Raw genomic sequence first — 22,508 nt, 5'->3', positions numbered from 1 at the left:
AGAGCTACAGCAGAGATCTAGAATTTGTTCAACTCAGAGGGAGGGCAGAGGGGGGAATGTTCTGATGGCCTAATTTACCTCCTCCTTCACTTTCACCTTCCACCTGCTGTCTCTTGAAAATTCCTGCCCTGCCAACCTGTGTTTTCTGACCTTTCTCAGCGAACCCTGCCTGATTCCCGGATGTCATCCTGACCACCTGTGTCAGCCACCCACCACCCGGGGTCTCCTGAGCCTTCCACCACCCCACCGGGGCTTCCAGTGACTACTGTCCCCTCCCATGCCCTGGCCTTCAGGCTGTAGATTCTACCCAGGTGCTACCAGAGGGGCCATCTCAGAATTTCCACCTATGCAGCCCCTCCCTGTTCTGGTGAAGGCATCAATCATAGTAATTATTATGGAACAATAGTCCTCATCCTGGAGACCCGGGATCGAGTCCCACGTCGGGCTCCCCGCATGGAGCCTGCTTCTCCCTCTGCCTGTGTCTCTGCCTCTCTCTCTCTCTGTGTGTCTCTCATGAATAAATAATAAATAAAATCTTTAAAAATAAAAAAGTCCTAACATTGCACACTTAAGTGGAATGCCAGGCTAACCCATGGCGGATCATCTTATCTAGTCTTCTGACCATCTTGGAGCTCGAACCATTTTGCACATAAAGGCCTCCATCAGCTTGTGAGCACGGATAGGGCGCCCCTAGCCAGTGGTCAAGGCCAGGGCCGGGAGGTTGGGGCCCCTCGGGCAGAAACTCCCGGACACATCTAGAGGGTGGAGTCTGGTTTAGGAAGCCCCAGTTCCTTGGGCAGCCCGGGTGGCTCAGCGGTTTAGCGCCTGCCTTCAACCCAGGACGTGATGATCGAGTCCCACGATCGAGTCCCACGATCGAGTCCCACGATCGAGTCCCACGATCGAGTCCCACGTCGGACTCCCTGCATGGAGCCTGCTCCTCCCTTTGCCTGTCTCTGCCTCTCGCTGTGTCTCTCATGAATAAATAAATAAAATCTTAAAAAAAAAAAAAAAAAGAAAGTTTTAAAAGGAAGCCCCAGGTCCTCCAGCTTGCTGGGGAGGAGAGCCGGGTGTGCTCCCCGAAGCTGCCCGCAGGCCCGCAGGCCCGCCCGCCCTCCCCTCCACTCAGGACCCCGTCCGAGCCCCCGCACGAGGCGGCCTGGAGGTGGCGGCGCCTGCGGCCTCCCCTCGAGTCCGCTCTCCGGGCTCCCTGCCCCGCGTGGGGCGCGCCCGGGCCACCGCCCGCCGGACACCCCGGGGTGGGGGGCGGTACGCGCGGGGCGGCGCTCTCGGCTTGGGGCGGGGCCGACATCTGAGCCCCGCACAAAACCACGCGGCGGCTGCGGGCCTGGCGGGCCGGCGCCCTCCTGGCACCCCCGCGCCCCCCGGCCCGCCCGCGGCACCATGAGCGGCCGAGTCGGGGACCTGAGCCCCCCGCAGCAGGAGGCGCTGGCCACGGTGAGGGGCTTCGGCCGGGAGGCTCGGGAGGGGGGAGCTGCCTGGCGCTGCCCACCTGGGCTGGAGCCCCGGCGTTTGGATGGAAAAGGGGTCCTTGCGAGCCTCCTGTCCCGCGCACCCCCTGCGCCCAGTTGCTGAGGCAGACGTGTATGGGACACTGGCCTTGAACCCTTCCCTGGGCTGCCCTGGGGCCAAATCCCGCTTTCCCCTCCCGCCCTCTGCGCCCTCTGCTGCCCGCAGGCCCCGGCCCTTGTCCCCTGGTTTTGGGGGTGGGGTGGTGCTGCCGTCCCCGGCAGCCTTGGGCACACCGCCCCGCAGATCTCCTGCCCGGATTGCAGCATCTGTTTGTTTGGTGTCTTTGTGGCTTTCCGACTCCCCAGGGGGGAAGCCATCTCCCCATCGCTGGTGTTTCCATTAAAGAGGAATGGAGGGGTTTGGGGGATTTCAAGGCCGTCCGTCAAGCTGCCGCTGAGAGTGTCACACCCTGGGGAAGGGGGACATATTCAGGTCTTAGGTGCCACAGCATTAATTTGATTAGGAGATGGCAGGGCCTGGAAACTGTGACTTTACGTTAGGGGAGTGGGGTGACGGACCTACCTGGCTTACACTTTGGGCCAAAGAAGGGCAGGTTTCGGACTTGGGGAGACTATGGTTTCTTTTATGGCTCCCACCCTGGGGAGGATCCTCCAGGGAGGAATGAAGACCCCCCATGGAGGAGGACCCTGGATGAATTCCTGGTGAAGGAGAGAAGGGTCCCAGGTGAAGGGGGGGGGGGGGCTGGGTGAATTTCCAGGTAAAGGATGAGGTTCCAGGAACAGAGAGTCTTGAGCTGAAGGAGGGGTCCCCAAGAGAAGCAGGAGGGGGAGTCCCCTGGTTAACCCTCTCCCTCCCCACTGGCAGAGGCCTCAGGGGAGCCCTGACACTAGGCTCTTGGGAGGGGCTGGACACCTGGCCTTTGGGGGTGAATTATGATGTAAATGCTTGTGGGTCAAAGAGCTTTAAACAATGTAAAAAGAGTTTATTCTTATTTTTTCCATTATTTAATAGAAATGAATGCTAGTTATTTTAAAAATTAGGGAGAAAAAGGAAAGTAGGAAAAAGAAGTCACCCGTGGTCCCAGAGATCTAGACAACCATGCCTAGGAGCATTTCCTTCTAAGTTTTTTACCTTAGCCTAGTTTTAACCACCATGGTTGGGCTGCCAGAGGCTGCTTTCTCCATTTGGCCTCATTGTTCTTTTTTGTTTGTTTGTTTTGATTTTTTTTTTTTTTTGTTTTTTGTTTTTTAAGATTCTATTTATTTATTCCCAAGACACACAGAGAAAGGCAGAGACAAAGGCAGAGGGAAGAGCAGGCTCCCTCGGGAGAGCCCAATGAGGGACTCAAGCCCAAGACCCTGGGATCACGACCTAAGCCAAAGGCAGATGCTCAACCACCAAGCCGCCCAGGTGCCCCAGTATGGCCTCATTGTTAAGATATTTTTTCCATTAAGTTACTCTGGACCCTTCCCAGCACCTGCTTAGTGGTCTTATCTTTTACTTGACGTGCGTCCCAAGGGTGGGGTGGCTTTGAGACTGGAAGGTGTGGACTCCTCCTGGCCTTGTAGCTTTTTTACTTTGTCCATGGGGAAGACCCTCCAGCACCCCAGCCTCCCTTCCCACATCCACAAAGCAGGGATGTGACCCTTGCTTCTCCTGCCTCAGGGCACATCCCAGAGGTTCACAGGAGGAACTCTGGTAATCTGAAGGGGCTGAGCGTGCAGAATTATTATTTCTTGGTTATTGTGACTCTCCGTCACTCCCCCTAAAAACTTCCTCAACTGATCCTTGTGCCTGCTGGGACTGGGTGGGCGATGATGATAGCTGGTGCTCTCACTCACCTTAGTTGTTGACACTGGAGATTTTTCGTCTTTTTATTTGTTTTTCATTATGTGATCAATACATGAACACATTCTTTTTTTTTTTTTTTTTAAAGAGAGAGGCAGAGACACAGGCAGAAGGAGAAGCAGGCTCCCAGCAGGGAGCCCATCCCAGGACCCCAGCATCGTGGGGTCAATGACTTCTAATCCTAAATTCTCATTCACAGTTTCCCACAAACCCACCCCTCCAGGGTTTGCCTTCTGCTCCCTTAGTCCCCATTGAAGTGGGGGACAGTTCTCTCCCAGAACTGAGCCCCAGACCCATACCTAAACTTTCAACAGGTTTCCCAAACTCTGCCAGTGGGCAGAGCCTGCGTCAGCAGGTCAGCAGCCCCTCTCTTTCCCCAGTCTTGACAGGGCCTGATGCGGCATCCCTGGCTTCTCTTGCAGTTCCTCCCTGCTGACCTTTGCCTGGGGTTGTTTCCACAAAGACTCCCCTGTCTGGAGCTCCGAGCAGTCCACATTTGCTGAGTGCCCACATTTTTCTGGCACCTGCTGCAAGCTAAGACTGATGCTAAGTGCTTTACCTGTACACACTCCTTTGACTGGCACAAATTTATCTTTATCCCCACTACACAGATGAGGAAACTGAAGCTCAGAGTGGTTCAGTAACTTGCTTTCAAATCTAGACTCATAAGATCCAGTATCAAGGGCAAGGTTCCTAAATTGTTCTGGTTTGCCTGCATCAGATTCACCAGCGATCTTTGTAAAAATGAGGATGGCAGGGCCCCACCTCAGACCTATAGAATAAGGATCTTGGGGAGGCAGAGAACCCCCAAAGTTTGAGAAGGACCCAACTCTGGTTGCCGTGGTGGGGTGCTCCATTCCCAGTTGGCAAAAAGATCCAGGCAGCTGCTGCTAACTGTGTGATTTCCACCCTGCAGGGTCCCTGGGAAGGACTGACAGGCTGAGTTTAAGAAGGATCGGGGTGGGGTTGGGAGCCCAGGGATCATGGGAGCACCACTGACCATTATATCTCCCCCTCAGTTCCGGGACAAACTCCAGGACCTGCTGCCCACCCTGCCCAATGCCGACGAGTACTTCCTCCTACGCTGGCTCCGAGGTGAGGCTGGCAGGGTCAGGGAGGCAGAGGGGGAGAGAGGGAAGAAGAGTTTCAGGGAAGCTGGTGGGACTTTGGAATCTGAGCTCCCCTCCAAATCAGCAGGGCACAAAAAACCTATCGAGCCTCAATTTCTTCATCTATAAAGTGGGATGGGACCACCTCCCCAAGGACTGTTGTGAGCGTTAAATGAGAGGGTGTAGTACCTGGCACTGGGTGGGCACATGGTCGAGGTGAGCTTGGAGTTCACACCTGGGAAGGTCTCAGGGTGACTGGCCTGGCCAGGCCTTGAGTCAGATAGGCCTGAATATATTCTTCAGGACTTGCCTGTGGGTCTGTCTCCAGTTCCTTGAAGGCAAGGCTGTATGGTCCCCTGAGGGAACCTGGCCACCCAAGCAGGTGCCCAGCAAATACTTCAGGAAATGGATGCCATTAAAGGTAGACAAGGAGTTTCTTCCAGGAATTGCCACAATAGTGTAAAATTAGAATAACAGAAACCAAGGTGGGGGAAATTCATTCCAATTCAACACACCCCATGGTATGTTGTTGAACTTGAATCAGGACAGAAGTCAGAAGCTGGGCTGGGAAGTGCACACACAGCCTCAGAATCTGGCAAACCTGTGATCGAATCTCAGCTCTGCCGTGTGCTAGCAGTGGGCCTATGGCGCTCACTCATTGACTCAGCCTCACTTTTCTCTTCTGGGTAATGGGTATAAAACTCGTCCCCGACCTTCAAGATGCTGTGAGTCAGACATGAGGTCATGGATGTGCACAGCACCTACTCAGAGGAAGCCCTCCCTTCTGTTCTGTTCTGTTCTGTTTGGTACATTTTTTAATTATTACTTTTTATTTTTTTTATTTCTAAAATAAAGCATCATATTTTCAATTAAAGTGAATTTATTTCTTCAAAATAAGTAATCACAACAATAGTTAACCATTTACTAGGAAGTTCCTGGGAACCAGGTAATATGCCAAGCATTTTTTTTTTAAGATTTTATTTATTTATTCATGAGAGACACAGAGAGATAGAGAGTCAGAGACACAGGCAGAGGGAGAAGCAGGCTCTACACAGGGAGCCCGACGTGGGACTCGATCCTGGGTCTCCAGGATCACGCCCTAGGCTGTAAGCAGCGCTAAACTGCTGAGCCACCAGGGCTGCCCTGTGCCAAGCATTTTATATGCTTTTATCTCATGTCACCCTTTGAATAACTGAAAAAAATATTTCTATTTAACAGATAAAACTAAAACTTAGAGAAGGTAGGTGAGTTGCTCAAAATTGCACAGCAAATAAAAGGACAAAACTAGAATTCAAGTCCAAGTCTGTCTGACTCAAAGCCTATGCTCCTCACTACCCCTAATACCAATGGGGTCTGGGCTCCCATGGAGACATCAATATTACAGGCTAGATCAACCTCTGGTTTTAAAAGTTTATAAAGGCTTGGATACTGATATCAAGGGCCTCTAAAGTCTTCTAGAGGATTAAAAGTCCTTGCTTTTTAAAAACATGCAGGGCACCTGAGTGGCTCAGTCAGCTGAGTGGCCAACTCTTGATTTCAGCTCAGGTCATGATCTCAGGGTCTTGAGATTGAGCCCCAAGTGGGGCTTCATGCTCATTAGGGAGTCTGCTTGAGATTCTCTCTCTCACTCTCCCTTTGCCCCTCCCCTTCTGTGTTCCCTCTCCTTCTCTCTCTTTCTCTCTCTAAAATAAATAAACATTTTTCCCCTAAGGATTTTATTTATTTATTCATGAGAGAGAGAGAGAGAGAGAGAGAGGCAGAGGGACACAGGCAGAGGGAGAAGCAGGCTCCATGCAGGGAGCCTGACGTGGGACTCGATCCCGGGTGTCCAGGATCGCATCCTGGGTTGAAGGCAGTGCTAAACCGCTGAGCCACTGGGCTGCCCATAAGTAAACATTTTTTAAAAATAAAATAACAAAAAATGTCCAGAGCCCTAATGTGTTCTTGAGGTGTCACAAAAGGCTCAGGTACTCCTGTATTTCTGTATGAGTTTTCAGAGAACTATGAGTTCTAGATCCGACCTCAAGCCTCCTCAAATCTTGGCTCCTTTTGCAGCTCGGAACTTTGACCTGCAGAAATCTGAGGATATGCTCCGGAAGGTGAGGCCCCATTCTCATGAGTGTCCTGCCTCCCACACACTGTATCCCAGGGATCAGTAACAAAGAGTGGGAACTCTTGCCCTTCCCTGTTCTTGTGTGTTTCCTCCATTCCCCCTTGGATCCCTTTCTACATCAGACCTGGGTCCACCATGGCCCTCCTCTTGGCATTGCCATCCGCAGTTCTATGTCAGAGTCTGGGGATGCTTTGGTAAGGTCTTAGGGGCTGCAGGCAGAGAGACCCGACCTGATGCCCCCAGATGCCTTCAAAGTCTTTGTGGTAAGCAGTCTTCAGGTCCTGACATTTCTCCACAGCACATGGAGTTCCGGAAGCAACAGGACCTAGACAACATCCTCACATGGCAGCCCTCAGAGGTGAGCCCCATGCAGCATCTCCCCAGACCATCAGATGCCCCTCACACTCCCCCACATCCAGCCATCTAATGGAGCGGGGACATGGCCTAGTAGGCTGGTTTGAGTCAGGACCTCACCCCCCACTCCCCATCCCCAGGTGATCCAGCTGTACGACTCTGGTGGTCTGACCGGCTATGACTATGAAGGTTGCCCCGTGTGGTTTGACATCATTGGGACCCTTGACCCCAAGGGTCTTCTCCTGTCAGCCTCCAAGCAGGAACTGATCCGGAAGCGCATCAGGGTCTGTGAGCTGCTTTTGAGGGAGTGTGAGCTGCAGAGTCAGAAGGTAAGTGACTGGGTCCAGAATGGGAAGTACACGGTGGGCCCAATCTGTCTAAAGGATGGCACCAGGACCAGGTAGGAAAGGCATGCTGCCTCTGCTTCTCCCCAGGCCTCAGCATTCTGGGCTTTGATGGGACATGGCTTCTCTTGTGGTCACCCATCTGTGAGCATCTAACATGCCCATGGCACTCTCTGCTGGCAAGTGCCAAGGGTCACCAAAGCCCTTTCCCCTCTGACCTTGGGTGAGTTGTTGACCTTGGGTGCAGTGAGTACTCTAGCTCTGTTCTCCGGGAACCCTGGGAACAGTGGATGGTCAGCTTTGCTTATGGAAAAAATGTCCCCAGTTGTAAACTGCATAACTCTAACACCTAATGGGGGAGCCATTGCTTTGTGCATCCCTGAGAGCAGTGACTGAAAACTTGGCACATCCGTCATGGGTCCCTAGAAGCTAATATGGAATTGCTACTATATACATATATATATATTGAGTCCTGTGGGGCATAGGGTTTTTAAGCCAGGAAGGACCCACACCCACCTGTACAGATCTTCTTTTTGCTCTAGCTCTATTTCCTGGTCCATACCTTACAGAATGAATCTAATGCCAAGTGTGGTCTGTTAGTTTTGTGAGTTTAAGTGTCTACATGAGCCTAAGAAGACACCTGGGTGGGGAGTTCTTATGTCACTTTGGGATGACCTGCCTAATGGCGAGGACAGGGCCTATGTCCTCAGTGTCTGTCATGGAGCTGGACACCAGGTAGACCCTCCCAGCAAAGATTTGTGGCAAACATGAGAGACTTGTAAACACCCTATTCAGTGCCTGGTTTGAATAGATGTGTGTCTCTCGAACAAGATGGCTGATTTTATGGGGTCACAGCAGTGTCTTCTACTTCATGGACGTTTCCAATCAGAGCTGATAATTGTGTGATGACAATACTAGTAATAACGTCTGCTGATATTTATCAGGGACCAGCATGTATCAGGCACTGGGATTTTTGTAAATTATCTTACTGAATCCTCCCGGAAACTATCAGAACCTGGAATTATCCTCATTTCACGGAGGGAGAAAATAAGGCTCAGAGGAGTTAAAAACCCACCCAAGGCCACACAGCCTGCTAGCTGTGTAGCTCTGGCTTGACACACCCTGGGACTGTAGACACCAGCTGATACAGTATACTATTGTACAGAGAGATGCCCAATGAGCAACGAGTGAGGGCTTTAACTCTATAGTTAACTAATTCTGGGAAATGGTGTTGAGCAAACAGTGTGATAAGGGACCACTGTGCCAGAGCTCAGAGGCAGCATCTTCTTAGACCCTAGGTGGGCTCTGTCTGTTTGGAAAACCCTGTGGGCAGTTGGGGGTGGTGGTGGCAGGAAGGTGGGAGCAGTGCAGGTTTCCCTGGCTGGGACCTCCTGCCCAGAGTTGTTGTCTGACCTATAGACTTGTGCTGTCTCATGTAGCTGGGCAAGAAGATTGAGACGGTGCTGATGGTGTTTGACATGGAGGGGCTCAGCCTGAAACACCTGTGGAAGCCAGCTGTAGAGATCTACCAGCAGGTGAGGTAGGCAGCTAGCTCGAGGCCAATAGGTAGCCACTGCCCACACCAGCTCCCAGTCCATGGAGGAGGGGTCACCCCCTACCGGCCCCTAGAGCAGCCAGTGAAGCTGGCCTGGGATCCCCCCTCCAAGGAGAAAGAGGAGCAAGAGTATTCCAGAGGATGAAGTCCATCTCATGGGGAAGATGGATGGCCAGGGGGTGGGGGTGGTAGGGGCTCTTGTCTCAGCAGCATTGAAGGCCACCAAATCCCCGCATAGAATGTGTTGGAACAGGATCTTGACCAGATTCATCTTGCCACAGTTTTTTGCCATCCTGGAAGCAAATTATCCTGAGACGATGAAGAATTTAATTGTCATTCGAGGTGAGCCCATGATGGGGATGACCCCTTGAGGAGGAATGGGGAATGGGGGGAACAGTGGGTAAATCACCCAGTTCAGGGCTTCTCAAACCATCCTTTGTGTCAGATAAGTTATAAGTTTCTAAATGTATATTGTTATTGTCTTTATTTTTCTTGGTGTGGAATGGTAATGGCTAGTTCATGGGCCACACTGGTTGAGAGACATGCTTTGAGTGGGAATGGTCCCCGTCAGTGATGGTTGTATAGTGAGGGGGCCACCGTGTATGCCCTGGGATCAAATGATCTGCTTTCCAATCTAGCTAGTTCGGTGATTTTGAACAAGTCTACTTAACCTTACTAAGCCTCAGTTCTGCCAATCTGTAAAATAGGTATACTCTGACACCTTTCCTATGACAGCTGTGAGGTTAAATGAGACAGTCTTTGGAGGAGTAGCACAGAGGCTGGCCAGTCAGTGTGAGCAGTTCAGGTGGGACATGAGATCTAATGCCCTGTCTCCTTGCACCCAAGAAAATTCCAAGACAACTTGGGAAAACTCTGAGTGGGGACAGGAGGCACCACTGGGAAATCCGCATTACTGACACCCTACAACGGTGGGGGGGGGGCAGCCATTTATTGAGAGCCAGGCACTGTGCCAAGTGTTCTGCATACATAGTTTAATTTATCTCCCTTTTTTTTTTTTTTTTTATTTACTTATGATAGTCACAGAGAGAGAGAGAGAGAGAGAGGCAGAGACACAGGCAGAGGGAGAAGCAGGCTCCATGCATCGGGAGCCTGATATGGGACTCGATCCCGGGTCTCCAGGATCACGCCCTGGGCCAAAGGCAGGCGCCAAACCGCTGCGCCACCCAGGGATCCCCTATCTCCCTTTTATAGTTAACAGCACTAAGCCTCAGAGAGGGTGGGTAACTAGCTGAAGGTCACACAGCCGCAAATGGCAGAATCTAGAACTGTCCAACTCCTGTCCAGCCCAGGGCCCCTGGCCGTGACTATATGCCAGGTCCTCTTTAGCCCAGCTTCCCAAAGAAGTTTCATGTGTTTCAGCCCCCAAGCTGTTCCCTGTGGCCTTCAACTTGGTCAAGTTTTTCATGAGTGAGGAAACACAAAGGAAGATAGTGATTCTGGGAGGTGAGTGACTTGGCCTCCTAGCTATGCCCATCGCGGCTTGGGCAAGCAGAGGTCGAGGTGAAAGCCCCCATTTCTCCCTGGCTTATCCTCCTTACCCACACACTGACCTTGGCCTTAACCCTCACTGGCCTTTGCACACTCAGATGATGCTTCAGACCCTAGGCCCTAGCCTGGGTGGCCACATAAAGCATTTGGGTGCTTCAGGAGTAAGTGCTCAGGGGAGCAAGCCAAGGACATATCAGGTTTCCTCCCTGGGCTTGGCTTCTCTGCCCTCTTTTGAGCATCTCTGAGCCCCCACAGCACCCCCACAACCAGTCCCCCCGACCCACACCACCTTGCTTCCACAGGCAACTGGAAGCAGGAGCTGCTAAGGTTCATCAGCCCTGAGCAGCTGCCCGTGGAGTTTGGGGGGACCATGACTGACCCTGATGGCAACCCTAAGTGCCTGACCAAGGTATAGGGTGCCCAGAGGATGTGGATGAGGATGAGGCAGGACGGGTGGTGGCCATGGTCTAGTGCTTGCTCACCAGCCCTCACCCACAGATCAAATACGGGGGCATTGTGCCCAAGAGCTACTACCTGCGCAACCAGGTGAAGACACACTATGAGCACACGGTGACGGTGGCCCGAGGCTCCTTCGTGCAGGTGGAGAACGAAATCCTGTTCCCGGGCTGCGTGCTCAGGTAGGGATGGCGGCTACTCCACACCTGGGCGCAGCTGGGAGGGGCCCGGAGCCCAGGCAGGTGGTAATTATTGGGGCCCTCTGTCCCATGCAGGTGGCAGTTCGCATCAGATGGGGCAGATATTGGCTTCGGGGTTTTCCTGAAGACCAAGACAAGCGAGCGGGAGTGGGCAGGGGAGATGGTGGAGGTGCTGCCCATCCAGCGCTACAAAGCTCACATGGTACCTGAGGACGGGAGCCTCACCTGCCTCAACATCGGCGTCTGTGAGAGCTGTGGGATTCACTGGAGTCGTTTTCCTCCTTATGGCAGAGAAATGAACTGACACCCCTTGCCAGGCTGTCCTGTGTGCCCTCAATTTCCAGCTCTCAGGGAGGGGTGGGGGTCTCCGCAAGCTACTAGGTCCTGTGGTTGCCAGGGGCATTGGCTTCACAGCCTTAGATCTGGTGAGTGACCCCCTGGGTACAAGGGCAGAGATGCATGTTAGAGATTGGGATTCACAGCCTGAGGCCACTCACTCCCGGGAAGCCCTTCCTCAACATGCTAAGAGGTAATTAAAGTCATGGACTAATCTTCAGAGGTCCTGGCCCGCCCAGGAGCATGGGCAGTCCCACTGTGCAAATCCCAAAGAGATGCTTCTTCCATGCGTTTATCCTTCATTCTCAGGCCACCCAAACCAGATGCAGTCTGGTCCATCTTACGGGAAGCCGTGTTCCCCAGGAACAGCATTGACCTCCCGCTTCTGTAGGGAACAGAGCTAGGAGGGGGACTCAAGGTTGAGGAGCATGAGAGCTTTACTAATGCTTTGGTTAATACATATCCAGCTCCCCGCTGTGGAAAGGGAGAATTCGAAGGGTGGAGACTGAGGAATCTGGGTAACTCATCACATCCCAGAATTCACTTTGCACCTTGTCACTGAAGGGAATGCCTTCTTTAAAAGGCATGATGGAAAAGTGGCTTAGAGAGCTCAGCCCTCTCCTCTGGGGAAAGCAGGGCTTCCCTCTCGATTGGAATCTCAGGATAAGGGAATCCTAGTCCCTCCCTTCCCTCGTTCTGTACTCATCAGAAAGTCCTCTTGACCTCTGTAGGCCTCAGCATCCCCATCCTTAAAATGGTGATGATAGCACCTGCTGTGGGGCTGCTATGGGGATTCGGAAAGCTGGGAGCACCCATGTGATGCCTGGCAAAGAAAAGGGGCTGGCGCCTTCAGGGAGTTAGGGATGCACAAGGTGCACAAGGAGATGGCCCGAGCAGTGGGCTCTGCGGGTGGTGCAGTGGCTGACCCTCCAGCACTGCCCACGGTCCTGGGCCCATTCCCCAGGGCACCGGGTTGCAGATATGTCAGCCTTGCTTTGCCTGACGACTTCTCCACCCTTGCAGATGTCCTGCGTTTTGACAACACCTACAGCCTGATGCACACCAAGAAGGTCAGCTACACTGTGGACGTGCTGCTCCCAGACAAGGCCTCTGAGGAGAAGATTCAAGGTCTCGAGGCAGGGAGACCACCCCCAGCGCAGTGAAGACCCTGGCTGCCTCCGTGCCTGTGCTCTTCAACCCCTCAGCACCCCCTCCCTGTCCCCTGCCCCCCTAGGTGGGGTGGTGTTTGGAGGAGCCACCCCCTACCCCCACCCCCACCTCCCCATCTCACCTGCTTGTGGCCCACCTGGCACAGTGGCAGAGCAGGAAGGGGTCATACAGGCCATAGGCCACACTCAGGATTCACACAGGAGATCCAATCCCCCATTCACAGAGACTGAGTTTGAGGACATTGGAGATGAACCAGGGGCCGCCAAGAAAGTGTCCTGCCCATAGGAGCTGTCCTTCTGTCACTCCTCACAAGGCCTACCAGTGCCAGGACTCACTCATAGCTAGTGATCTTGCTTGGAGCCGTGTGCATGAACCCCAGGCCATGCAGGGAGCAGAGCATCAAGTCTGAAGAGCAGGGAAGCCCCGCTCTTTGCAGTTGGGGCTCAGCAGGGATGGACAGGGCCAGCTGGAGGTGGCCAGGTGGAGGGATGGGGCCAGCTGGGTGGTGGAGCTTGTAGTTTTGGTTCTGGGAGGGTACCAAGGCTCTTTGGAGTTGTCCTCTTGCCTTTGGAAGGAAGATGAGAAATGGAGCATGAGGCCCAGCAGGGCTGGCCATCGGGAGGAAAAGCCACGCTCAGTCACACAGAGCTAAATGGGTGAAGACTGAATCTCTCAGAATTCTCAGTGACCCCGGCCTTCCCCTCCCCACCTGCTGTGATCCAGCTGACATTCAGCTTAGGTTCCTTCTGGCTAAGGACCATGACTATAGCAGAGCTGGAGTGAAGTGGAACCTGCTGGAATAAAGTAGAATGTGCTGGGGTGGAGCTGCCATCCCAGGGGCTTATCAGAGACTCTGATTTACTTCTTGGAGAATTGTCAAGTTTTTCTTCTGTCTGCCAACTCCCCACCACCCCACCCCAAATGAAGCTCAGTAGCTGGCCAGGGATGGCTCCTGTTTCCCAAAGGCTGGCTCTCCTGGTGCTCACAGCCCACAGTCAGGACCGCCGTCTCCTCTGCTGGATGAACTGCACCCAACAGAGCAGACCTGACCCAGAATGAGTCAGTGAAGCTGCTGAGTGGTCAGATGTCCCCTGTTAAAAGGGGTCCTTGGTGCAAAGCATTAGCATCCTGGCTGCAAAGACCCCTCCCAGAGGCTAGAAGCCTCAGCAAACATCAACACTCCAGGGCTTTGCAAACAATAAGCCGGCTTGGACTCCTTTCTTGCTCTCAGATTCTGTGATTTCATTTTTTCCATTTAATAGATTTCCTGATTTCCCAGGGCCTGTTCTTCCCAGGCAAGAAAATGAGGAGGCTTGGGAAGGTGGAGGTCTTCAGGTGAGCTACGTGAAGTCCCTGGGGCCCCAGGCCTTCCACCTGTGGCAGCTGCATCACCCATGGTTCAGCACACAGTCTGAACAGGGGCTCTGCTGCTATAGAAAGCAAACTAACTAAAGGAAACAATTGAAGTCAGTGCACTGAGGCATTGCTGGCCCAACAGTGTTGGAGGGTTTTGGCAAGAAAAAACCCTGCCATGTCCATGCCAAGTAGACAGCCCAGGGCTGTCAGGGGAAAAGCACAAGATGTTCTTGTGTCCAAGGGCAGCTCCTGCATCCCTGCTGCAACAGGCTTTCCCACCACCCCCACTGCACCGGGGGCCACCCTCTATGCAGCCTCTCCAGGTGCAGAGGCACTAGGGAGGTCCAGAGCCACCCACCTTCCCTGTAGGCTATAGAGGGCATGGCCGGCTGGTGTATAAGGGCCCCACATCAGGTTTCTCTGGGTCCACCTGTTGTCCTGATGGGTGAGGAGGAGGAGCTCACAAGGCTTCACTTCGGCCTCACATCCCCGGCCTAAAAACAAAGGATTTGTAAACAAGGGTTCATGGATTTCAACCCGGATTCTTGCCTTTCCAACCACCCACAGCCAATTTCCCACCATCAGCACAGCCTCATCTGGGTTTCTGGCAAACAGCAGTTTGGTCGCACCATGCACAAGGGTTGATTTGCACAAATATGGACTGCCCGGGGAGTGGCAGGTAAAGGACTGAGGGATCCGGCAGGGGCACCAGTGACTCTGAATCCCAGAGCCAGCAGAATGCACCGCATGTGAAGCAGTGAGTGCAGTGGCACCCTCAGAAGTGAGGGAAGGATCTCCTGTCTGGCAAGGTGGACAAGGGACATGTCCTCAGCAACTCCATCCCTGACTCAACACCATCACTTCTTTACAAAAAAAAAAAAAAAAAGGAAGTAGCCCAGAGAGGGGCTGGTTCACCTGAAGTTTGTTTCTTCCTTCATCATCAATATTTATTGAGTGCCGGGCACCAGGCCCTGGAAGCCCTGGGGATGCTGGGGGTGCTGGGCTCCCCAAGTCCACTAGCAGGAAGCTTGCCTGTACTGAGGGAGGCTGAAGTGATTCTGATGGCCATTATCAAGTGGGTGGGTCAGTGGGGCAGGAGCCAAATTCTGGGGGAGAATTCAGCAAAAACCCCCACAAAACCCCAAACCCAGCCTGATGGGGGATCAGATGTGCTTTGCCCAAGGCAGGGATCCCTGAGGGAAGAGCTGAAGGCATGGGCAAGGCTTCCAGACTGAAAAATGGAGTGAGGGCAGCTGTGAGTGTCTGAAGCCAGAGGAAAGCCAGAAGGGCCCTTAGGTGATGCTGGTAATGGGTCACTAATGTTTGCTATTTCTTTGCGAACGACTGTGTACACATTAGGTAGTTGTCAATAAAACCATTTCATAACAGAGATTACAAAACAGAATTGTTTGTCAGGAAGAAATGGTAAAATCTTGGCAGGAAGCCAGGGATGAAAACTCTTGCTTGAAATGAGGTAATTGGAAATAGCCAGGCTTCACCTGTCTAGAGGAGTGGAGGCAGGGCCTGGCCTTCCCAGGGCCTATTTCCTAACTGGAAAGCCCCACAATCTTCCAGGGGAAGCAGGGAAATAGGCAAGGGAATACTACCTTAGGGGTTTGTTTTGTTTTGTTTTGTTTTTGTTTTTTTTTGAGGACAGATAGAAAGGCTCCCCTGACTCCCAAATCTCTACCTCAGTTAAGCAGGCCTTCCAAGAGCCCAGGCCAGAAGGGATACCACTGTGGGACCATCATAGCTGCCTAGAGCAAATCTTCACCAGGGCTCCAGGGCATGGCACTCCACAGTTTGTACAGCCCTTACATGCAACTCTGGAGCAGAAGGGATTCAGTGGGAGGGAGTGCCTTGGTTAAGAGTTTAGTGTCTAATGGCAGGGGATGGGGCCAGCACCCAGGTTAGCTGCCAGCAGTGCCCCTGCCCTGCCTTTCAGGGGAGGAGAGGGTCAATGTGGGGAGGTGGGCCCCTGCCAGTGAGGGCCAGCCTGGGGCAGATGGCACAGAGTGGCACTGGTCAGAGTCTGGGGAGTCTGCCTCTCTGTGGGATGGGATAGGGCCAGCTGCATTCCCTGCCTACCAGGTGCCAGGCCCAAGCTGATGCAGAAAGCATCATCCCATTTACTGATGAGAGCGAGGCCCAAGGAAGTGACTTGTCATGTCACACAATATAAAAGAGGGGGGCGGTAAGACAGCCAGGTGTTAAAGGAGCATGTTGGGTGGGCTGGCTTCATGCTTGGTGACTTCACAGAGGAGGTGGCTGCAACAGATTTGAGCAAAGTGGCTCTCAGCTGACATTGGAGACCTCTGCTTTTAGCCACCAGAGGGCAGTGTTGGGACAACTGCCCCTCTCTCTGCGGGTGGTGGGTGGGAGGCAGTGTGAACTGGGCCCCTCAGCATCTCCCTCACCCCCAAAGGGGGGTTTTACAGGTGGGTTGAGGAGCAGTACACTGGGCCCAGGCTGTCTGTGGGTCCACTGGGAGCAGCAGAAAGAAGTGGTCCCACCTGGGTTCAGATCCTGGTTCTACAACTTGCTGGTTTTCTTTCCAAATCCCTGTGGACTCCCATCTTCCGTCCTGTGGCTGTTACCTTAGTCAGGGCCTCCATCATCCCTGGCTTGGATTATTAGAAAGGAGCGCATGAGTCAGTCTCCTGGTGCCCATTCCTACCCCATCCCCTGAGATTCCACAGGGCAGCCAGAAAAAAATCTTTCTGAAATGAAAATTCTGATCAATCCTTCCTATGTGCATCTTTCACTGGCTCCCCTGTGACTTGGCTATGACACCCTCATTGCAGCCTCACCCAATACCACCAATTCATCAGATTCCTTCCTGCCTCCATGCTTTTATTCATGCTGTGTCCTCAGGCTAGGACCCCCTTCCCAGTCTTGTTCTGTGTACCCTGGAGCCTTCAGGCTCCCAGAGCCCTCTTTCCCCAGCCAACCCTGCTCCCACTCCCTGACATCCCTAGCAGAGTTAGAGTCTCATCTCCATGCTCTTGGAGCAACAGGGGTGCTTATAATGCAGGAGAGTCATCATCTGTCTCCTATTCCCCACTAACCCCTGGCCCAGGCCACACTCTCCAAATGTTCAATAAAGCCTCGCAAAAATAATAGATACCATTTACTGAGAACCTACGTAGGCCTGCTGATCTTGTGCTATCTTGTTTAATCATCATGGCAGCCTTGTCAAGTAAATATAGTCATCCTGGTTATATGGGGAGGGCGGTGAGTAAGGCTCAGAGATGCAGTTGTTTGCTCAGTGATGGCGCCAAGACTGGAATTCAGGATGTTTGATTCCAGGGCAACATCTCCCTCACCCATCCACCCCCCAGAGGTTGGGTCATACTAGGAGCACTGCCAAAAAGCAGAGCCTAACAGCATGACTCAGCACCAGGGACAGACCCCAATAGAGGTTTGGACGGCCATAGAATAGAGAAGGAACCAGAAAGGATGGGCTCACCTAGCTGTGCCTTCATCCTAGAGTATCAACTATAAAAGCAAACACTATTAGGGTGCCTGACTGGCTCAGTCGGAATAGCATGTGACTCTTGATCTCGGGGTTGTGCAGTCAAGGTGCACATTGGGTGTAGAGATTACTAAAAAAAAAAGTAAATAAACTTAAAAAAAATTAAAGCCAACACTATTGGCCACTTATTGTGTACCAGACAATGGGTGGCTACTGGCTTCTAACCATCTCAGTAGCCTTATAAGAGGAGGATGTTATTAGCCCTAATTTACAGGCGAGAAAACTGAGACTTAAAATCACACAGAACATTAAAGGTGAAGCCAGGATTCAAACCCAAGCACCCAGGCCTATGCTTCAGCACCATACATTTCTGAAATATTTGGGGATTGTTTGCTCAGTGTTGGGAGATGAATTACAGCTGCTTGGGTGGTCTGTTTATTGTCACTCCAGATTCAGCCTCTCCCAGAGTAGTCTTGGGCACTCCAGTTTTCCCAAAGATGGCGATAAAAGCAGAGTCCAGTTTGGCATGAAGAACTTGGAACACTCAATGCCCTTACGGTGCCCCAGGTATTGTGAGCGGGGATATGCCAGCTCCTTCCCCAGAAAGTATATAAGCTCCCCCACTTTGAGCCTCCTTCACTCTCCTCCCCATGTTCCTATCACCATAGCCTTCCATCCCTATGATAAGCAGCATATGAGAGAAAGAAGGGAAGAGCCTAGGAACTTGACCAACAGCTTTGTCACCAACTCAGAGTTCTTTGGGGTCTCCTCCAGCAAGGGTTTTGACTTCTTGGTGGCTCTTAGTACTCCATGGCACAGACATTAGAGGCAATAGTACCATCATCATCATCATCATCATCATCATACTTAATTTTATTTTTTGATCACAAAGGGACATGAAACAATGGAGAATATACACCAGAAAAAGAATTACCAATTTCATCTGGGTTTCTGGATATAAGAGTAATATACGAAAATCAGTTGCATTTTTATACATTAACAAGGAACATTCAAAAAACAAAATTAAGAAAATAATTTCATTTACATCAGCATCCAAAAGTAAAGTACTCAGGTATAACCTTAGCTAAAGAAATACAAGATTTTTACACTGAAAACCACAAACTATTGTTAAATGAAAGACTACATGTGAAAAGACATCTATGTTTGTGTTTCAGAAGATTTAATACTATTGAGATGGCAATACTCCCTAAAGTGATCCACAGATTCAGTAATCCCTACCGAAATCCCAACTGCCCTTTTTGCAAAAATGGACAAGCTGATCCCAAAGTTCATGTGGAAATGCAAAGGACTCAGAGTAGGCTAAATAAACAATCTTGGAAAAGTAGAATGGAGTTAAGGAGGATTTGTACTTCCTGATTTCAAATTTTAACATAAATTGCAGTAGTCAAAACAGCGCGGTCCTGGCATAATGATAGACATACAGATCAATGGAATAGAATGGAGAATAGATGTGAAATCCACACACTATGGTCAAGTGACTTTTGACATGTGTGCAAAGGCCTTTCAATGGGAAAAAAATAATCTTTTCAACAAATACTGCTGGGACAATTCTACTACAACATGGATGAGCCTTAAAAATATCACATTAGGTGAAAGAAGCCAGTCACAAAAGACTATATGATTCTCTTCATATGAAATATCTGGATGGAATATCCAGAGCAGGGAAATCTATAGAAATAGAAAGTAGATTTGTAGTTGCCAGAGGCTTAAGTAGGGCCTGGGAAACGGAACGGCTGCTAATGGGTACAGGGGTTGGTTTCTGGGGGGTGATGAAAATGTTCTATAATTAGTGGTGATAGTTGCACAAACTTGTGAATATGTTAAAGATCACTGAATTGTACACTTTAAGGATGGTGAATTTACAATATGTGACTTATAACACAATTTTTAAAAATTTATGATGGAGACAAAAATGCTTAAGAGTAAAGATGGAAAGTAGATTGTTTCAGGATGCTACCAAGCATCATTACAACTCTGGTGGGGCACCCCCAAATCCTCTTCCATCTCCTGTTTTCAAGTCATCCCCACCTCACCTTATAGCCATCTGAACCCTCCCCACTTGCCTCTTCCCACTAATGCTCACCCCACTCATCCTGTGGAAAGGCTTCTCCTGGGCTCCCTTTGTACTGGCCCAACTGATTCTGGCATGACCCATCTAGGGGAAGGTGAGACAGGAATGTGACTGTGCTGAGGCCCAAGAGGGTTGAGGGGCAGCCTTTTCACATTTCCTAGTAACTACCTAGAAGGAGTGGCAGGGTGTGGCATGGGTGGCCCTTCTGCCCCCTGCCGTTGTTTGCTTCTGTGGTTGTTGCCATGGTCCTCTGAAAGTTTGGCAAACTAATAGCTAAACACAATCTGGAGATTTACGAGGAGATATATCCTGTGGATAGGGGTTGGGGTTCTCCTTTGCCAGGGCCTTTGTTTCAAAGGAGGGAAATCACTTCTGCTGGCCTCAAGACACTCCACAGCCCAAGGGTTGTGGACCCAGACTTCCTAATACATGATTATGATTTAGAACATCTATTGAGCACTTACTATGTTCCAGGCACAATGTTAAACCTTCCAAGGGAAGGCAGGGCTGGGCTGTGGTTCTGGTGCAGGTTCCAGAATCAGACAGGCTTGGGTTCAAATCGTCACTCCCCATTTCCTGGCTGTGTTACTTCAGAAAATTTTCTTACTTCTCTGATCTTCCATTTCTTTGTAAAATGTGGATACCTTTACCTGTTTTCAAATAGTCTGATAATGATGTAATGCTCTCAGTACAGAGGAAACGCTCCACAAATGGGAAACTGAGTTCCCCAGGCAGAGACCTAATCCATCTGGTTTACTGCAATATCCCCAGCATTCCCCTCCACATGCTCTTCATTTTCCTACCTCCATACCTTTGCCCATGCACTTTCCTTCCACCTGGGATGCTCTTTCCTCTACTCCAATCCCCTCTATCTACATCCTTCCTTTCTTAAAAGTCTGGCTTAAGTGCTGCCTGCATCCCATGGGAGTAACTTCTGTGCCTAGGTCCTCTCCCTGGTTAGGATGGAAGCTCTTGGAGCCGAGACTGTGGGATAGTGCAACAGCAGAGTGCTTAATTGCATGGGCTTAACTCTGGCTAAGTTACTTAACTTCTTTATACCTCAGTTTGCTTGTCTGTAAAACAGGCTTAACAATGGTACTTACCCCTAGGGGTGTTCTGAGGTTTAAATGAGGTAATGCACTTAGTATGGGACTTGACATGGAATAAGCTTCCAATAAGTGTAATAAACTTGCATTGTCCAATATGGTAGCCACAAACCACCTGGAGTGATTTAAAATTAAATAAAAATTAATCAAAATTGAATTAATTCAACTCACACTTGAATTCCTCAGTCTCACTAACCATTTTCCTATGTGACTAGTGGCTACCAAATATGTCCAATTGGATAGCCCGGATGTGAAACATTTCCATCTTTGCAGAAAGTTCTATTGGATGACACTATAAATGATGATGCTGTGCGCACAGCAGGCACTCTTCCTAGCTCTCCCTGCCCAGCCTCTGATGTCCCTAGAAAAAACTGGGGCACCTCACATGAGAGGGATGGGGGAGAGAAAGGAGACTGGTGGGAAATAGGTAGGATTAGGGGCTAATGAGCGGGCAGTGAAGGAACCCAATCTCCACTTGCTCCTGGCCTGGCAGGAAGTAGGTGTTGACAGCAGCCTGGGGCTTTGCAGAAAGAGGCTGGAATGTGAAGTGGGGCGGGGTTGAGGTGTGGAGTTACCTAACTGCTCCTGAGTGAGCCTGCCAGGTGCCTCAGATGAGGGAGATGGCTAAAGATGCACCCCTTCTCCCTCTGGGCCAGATTCAATCAGGCCCAGAGCAAGGAAGGTGTCCAGCACTAAGCGATGCCAGCTAGCTTAAAAAAGTTCTGAGATTGTCCAGGGATGGGGATGCAGGATGCCTATAGATAGAGAACCTGGGAGAGCCTTGGGCAGGGTGGCTTGAGCTAGGCCAGGGGTCGTTTCAGCCGACGTGGATCTTCTCCAGTCCTGGAAGACATGGTCACAGGGATGTGCTATGCTCTCAAGCAGATGTGTTCCTGGTTTCTTTATAGACAGTCATTGGTAATGTGGCCTCTGCTGTCTTGGAGCTTCTGACAGTTGGACAAGAATAATCCCTTAGATGCTATGACCCTGGATGGTCTATATACCTCCTTAGATCTTCCCTCCAACTGCATAAGGACAAGGCAAGCATCGATAGCCCCATTCCATAAACGAGGCAAGTGACACTCAGAGATGTCCTCTTGAAAGGAACTTCTCATAGGGGATTGGGGAGCAAGGGCCAGGCCTCGCCAGCAGGTCTAACAGTGAAATATCAGGCACCACAACAGAAATCAAAAGACAGGGAAATATTCTGGGTTTCCTTCATCACTTAGCATACTTGGTGGACACTTCTCACTGATCAAGTGTTTAAAATTCCAAGAAACATCCCCACTGCCCCAAGACCATCAATATGCTCTACCTCTTCCTTAGGGCCCAGGGAATGTGGGATCCCAGACAAGGACCCTCATGTCCTCATGATCTCAGCAATGGGAAAGCAGTCAACAGGGTGGGGAGTGCTTAGCCCCTCCCCATGTTGAAGGAACAGGGCCAGCATTGCATGATAGGACTTGAAAGACACCAGAAAGAATAGTGTCAGCACCATGGAAAAAACATACCTTCAGTAAGGACACATTTGAGTTCCATTTCTCTACCCCAGCCTGTCTCTTCTTGAATATGGACTTTGGTGCAGAAGGATATGAGTTTCCTACCCCAACAAACTGAATGAACTGTGTACTAGACTGACCAAGTCCCTGACTCTTACCAGTCAGAGCTGGGTGTAGGGGGTAAACTTTGCAGAACCCTAGATGTGGGGTCTCTTCATTAGGGAGATGGGGAAACTGATGATGGGAGCAGTTCTCACTCCTCCTAAAATCCCCCCCCACCCTTCTCTGGAAGCCTGGGAGCATGGGTGGATGTTTTATGGCACTCAGCCTGGGCTCCTGCGCCCTCTGGCACAGCCTCTTGTGCCTGCCTGCCCCTCAGACCTGTCCCAGAGCCAAGCATGGGACCTCACTTAATCCCACTTATGTAATGTGCAATCCAACAGTTGGCCAAGAAGGAGGTGCCTGGAGCCACACCCAGGAGTGGGGGCTAAA

General features: G+C 51.1%; 1 protein-coding gene across 2 annotated transcripts; it reads left to right on the top strand.

Moving 5' to 3' along the window:
- Window positions 1–1,312: 1,312 nt before the first annotated feature.
- LOC144299041 (SEC14-like protein 4) lies at window positions 1,313–13,332 on the top strand. Of its 2 annotated transcripts, none has more exons than XM_077874322.1 (12): window positions 1,313–1,458; window positions 4,362–4,437; window positions 6,507–6,550; window positions 6,863–6,922; window positions 7,059–7,247; window positions 8,702–8,802; window positions 9,056–9,159; window positions 10,198–10,281; window positions 10,629–10,735; window positions 10,825–10,964; window positions 11,058–11,227; window positions 12,342–13,332. In XM_077874322.1, the coding sequence occupies exons 1-12, from the start codon at window positions 1,405–1,407 to the stop codon at window positions 12,479–12,481; spliced, it is 1,269 nt and encodes a 422-aa protein (XP_077730448.1). In that variant the 5' UTR covers window positions 1,313–1,404; the 3' UTR covers window positions 12,482–13,332. The 2 variants fall into 2 exon arrangements, with proteins under 2 accessions (XP_077730448.1, XP_077730449.1); XM_077874323.1 differs by having other exon boundaries at window positions 1,314–1,458; window positions 8,702–8,797; window positions 9,099–9,159.
- Window positions 13,333–22,508: the final 9,176 nt, after the last annotated feature.

The sequence above is a fragment of the Canis aureus genome, chromosome 27 (assembly GCF_053574225.1).
Source record: "Canis aureus isolate CA01 chromosome 27, VMU_Caureus_v.1.0, whole genome shotgun sequence".
Classification (NCBI taxonomy): domain Eukaryota; kingdom Metazoa; phylum Chordata; class Mammalia; order Carnivora; family Canidae; genus Canis; species Canis aureus.
The sequence above is the reverse complement of the archived record's forward strand: the minus strand, read 5'-3'. Positions and strand labels throughout refer to the sequence as shown.

Bases quoted from the DNA above. Each gene is read 5' to 3' on its own strand.
- LOC144299041 (XM_077874322.1), top strand. From the start codon at position 1,405: ATGAGCGGCCGAGTCGGGGACCTGAGCCCCCCGCAGCAGGAGGCGCTG. The intron at 8,803-9,055 runs GTAGGCAGCTAG...ATCCCCGCATAG, and splicing joins GAGATCTACCAGCAGGTGAG to AATGTGTTGGAACAGGATCT. The intron at 10,282-10,628 runs GTGAGTGACTTG...TTGCTTCCACAG, and splicing joins GAAGATAGTGATTCTGGGAG to GCAACTGGAAGCAGGAGCTG.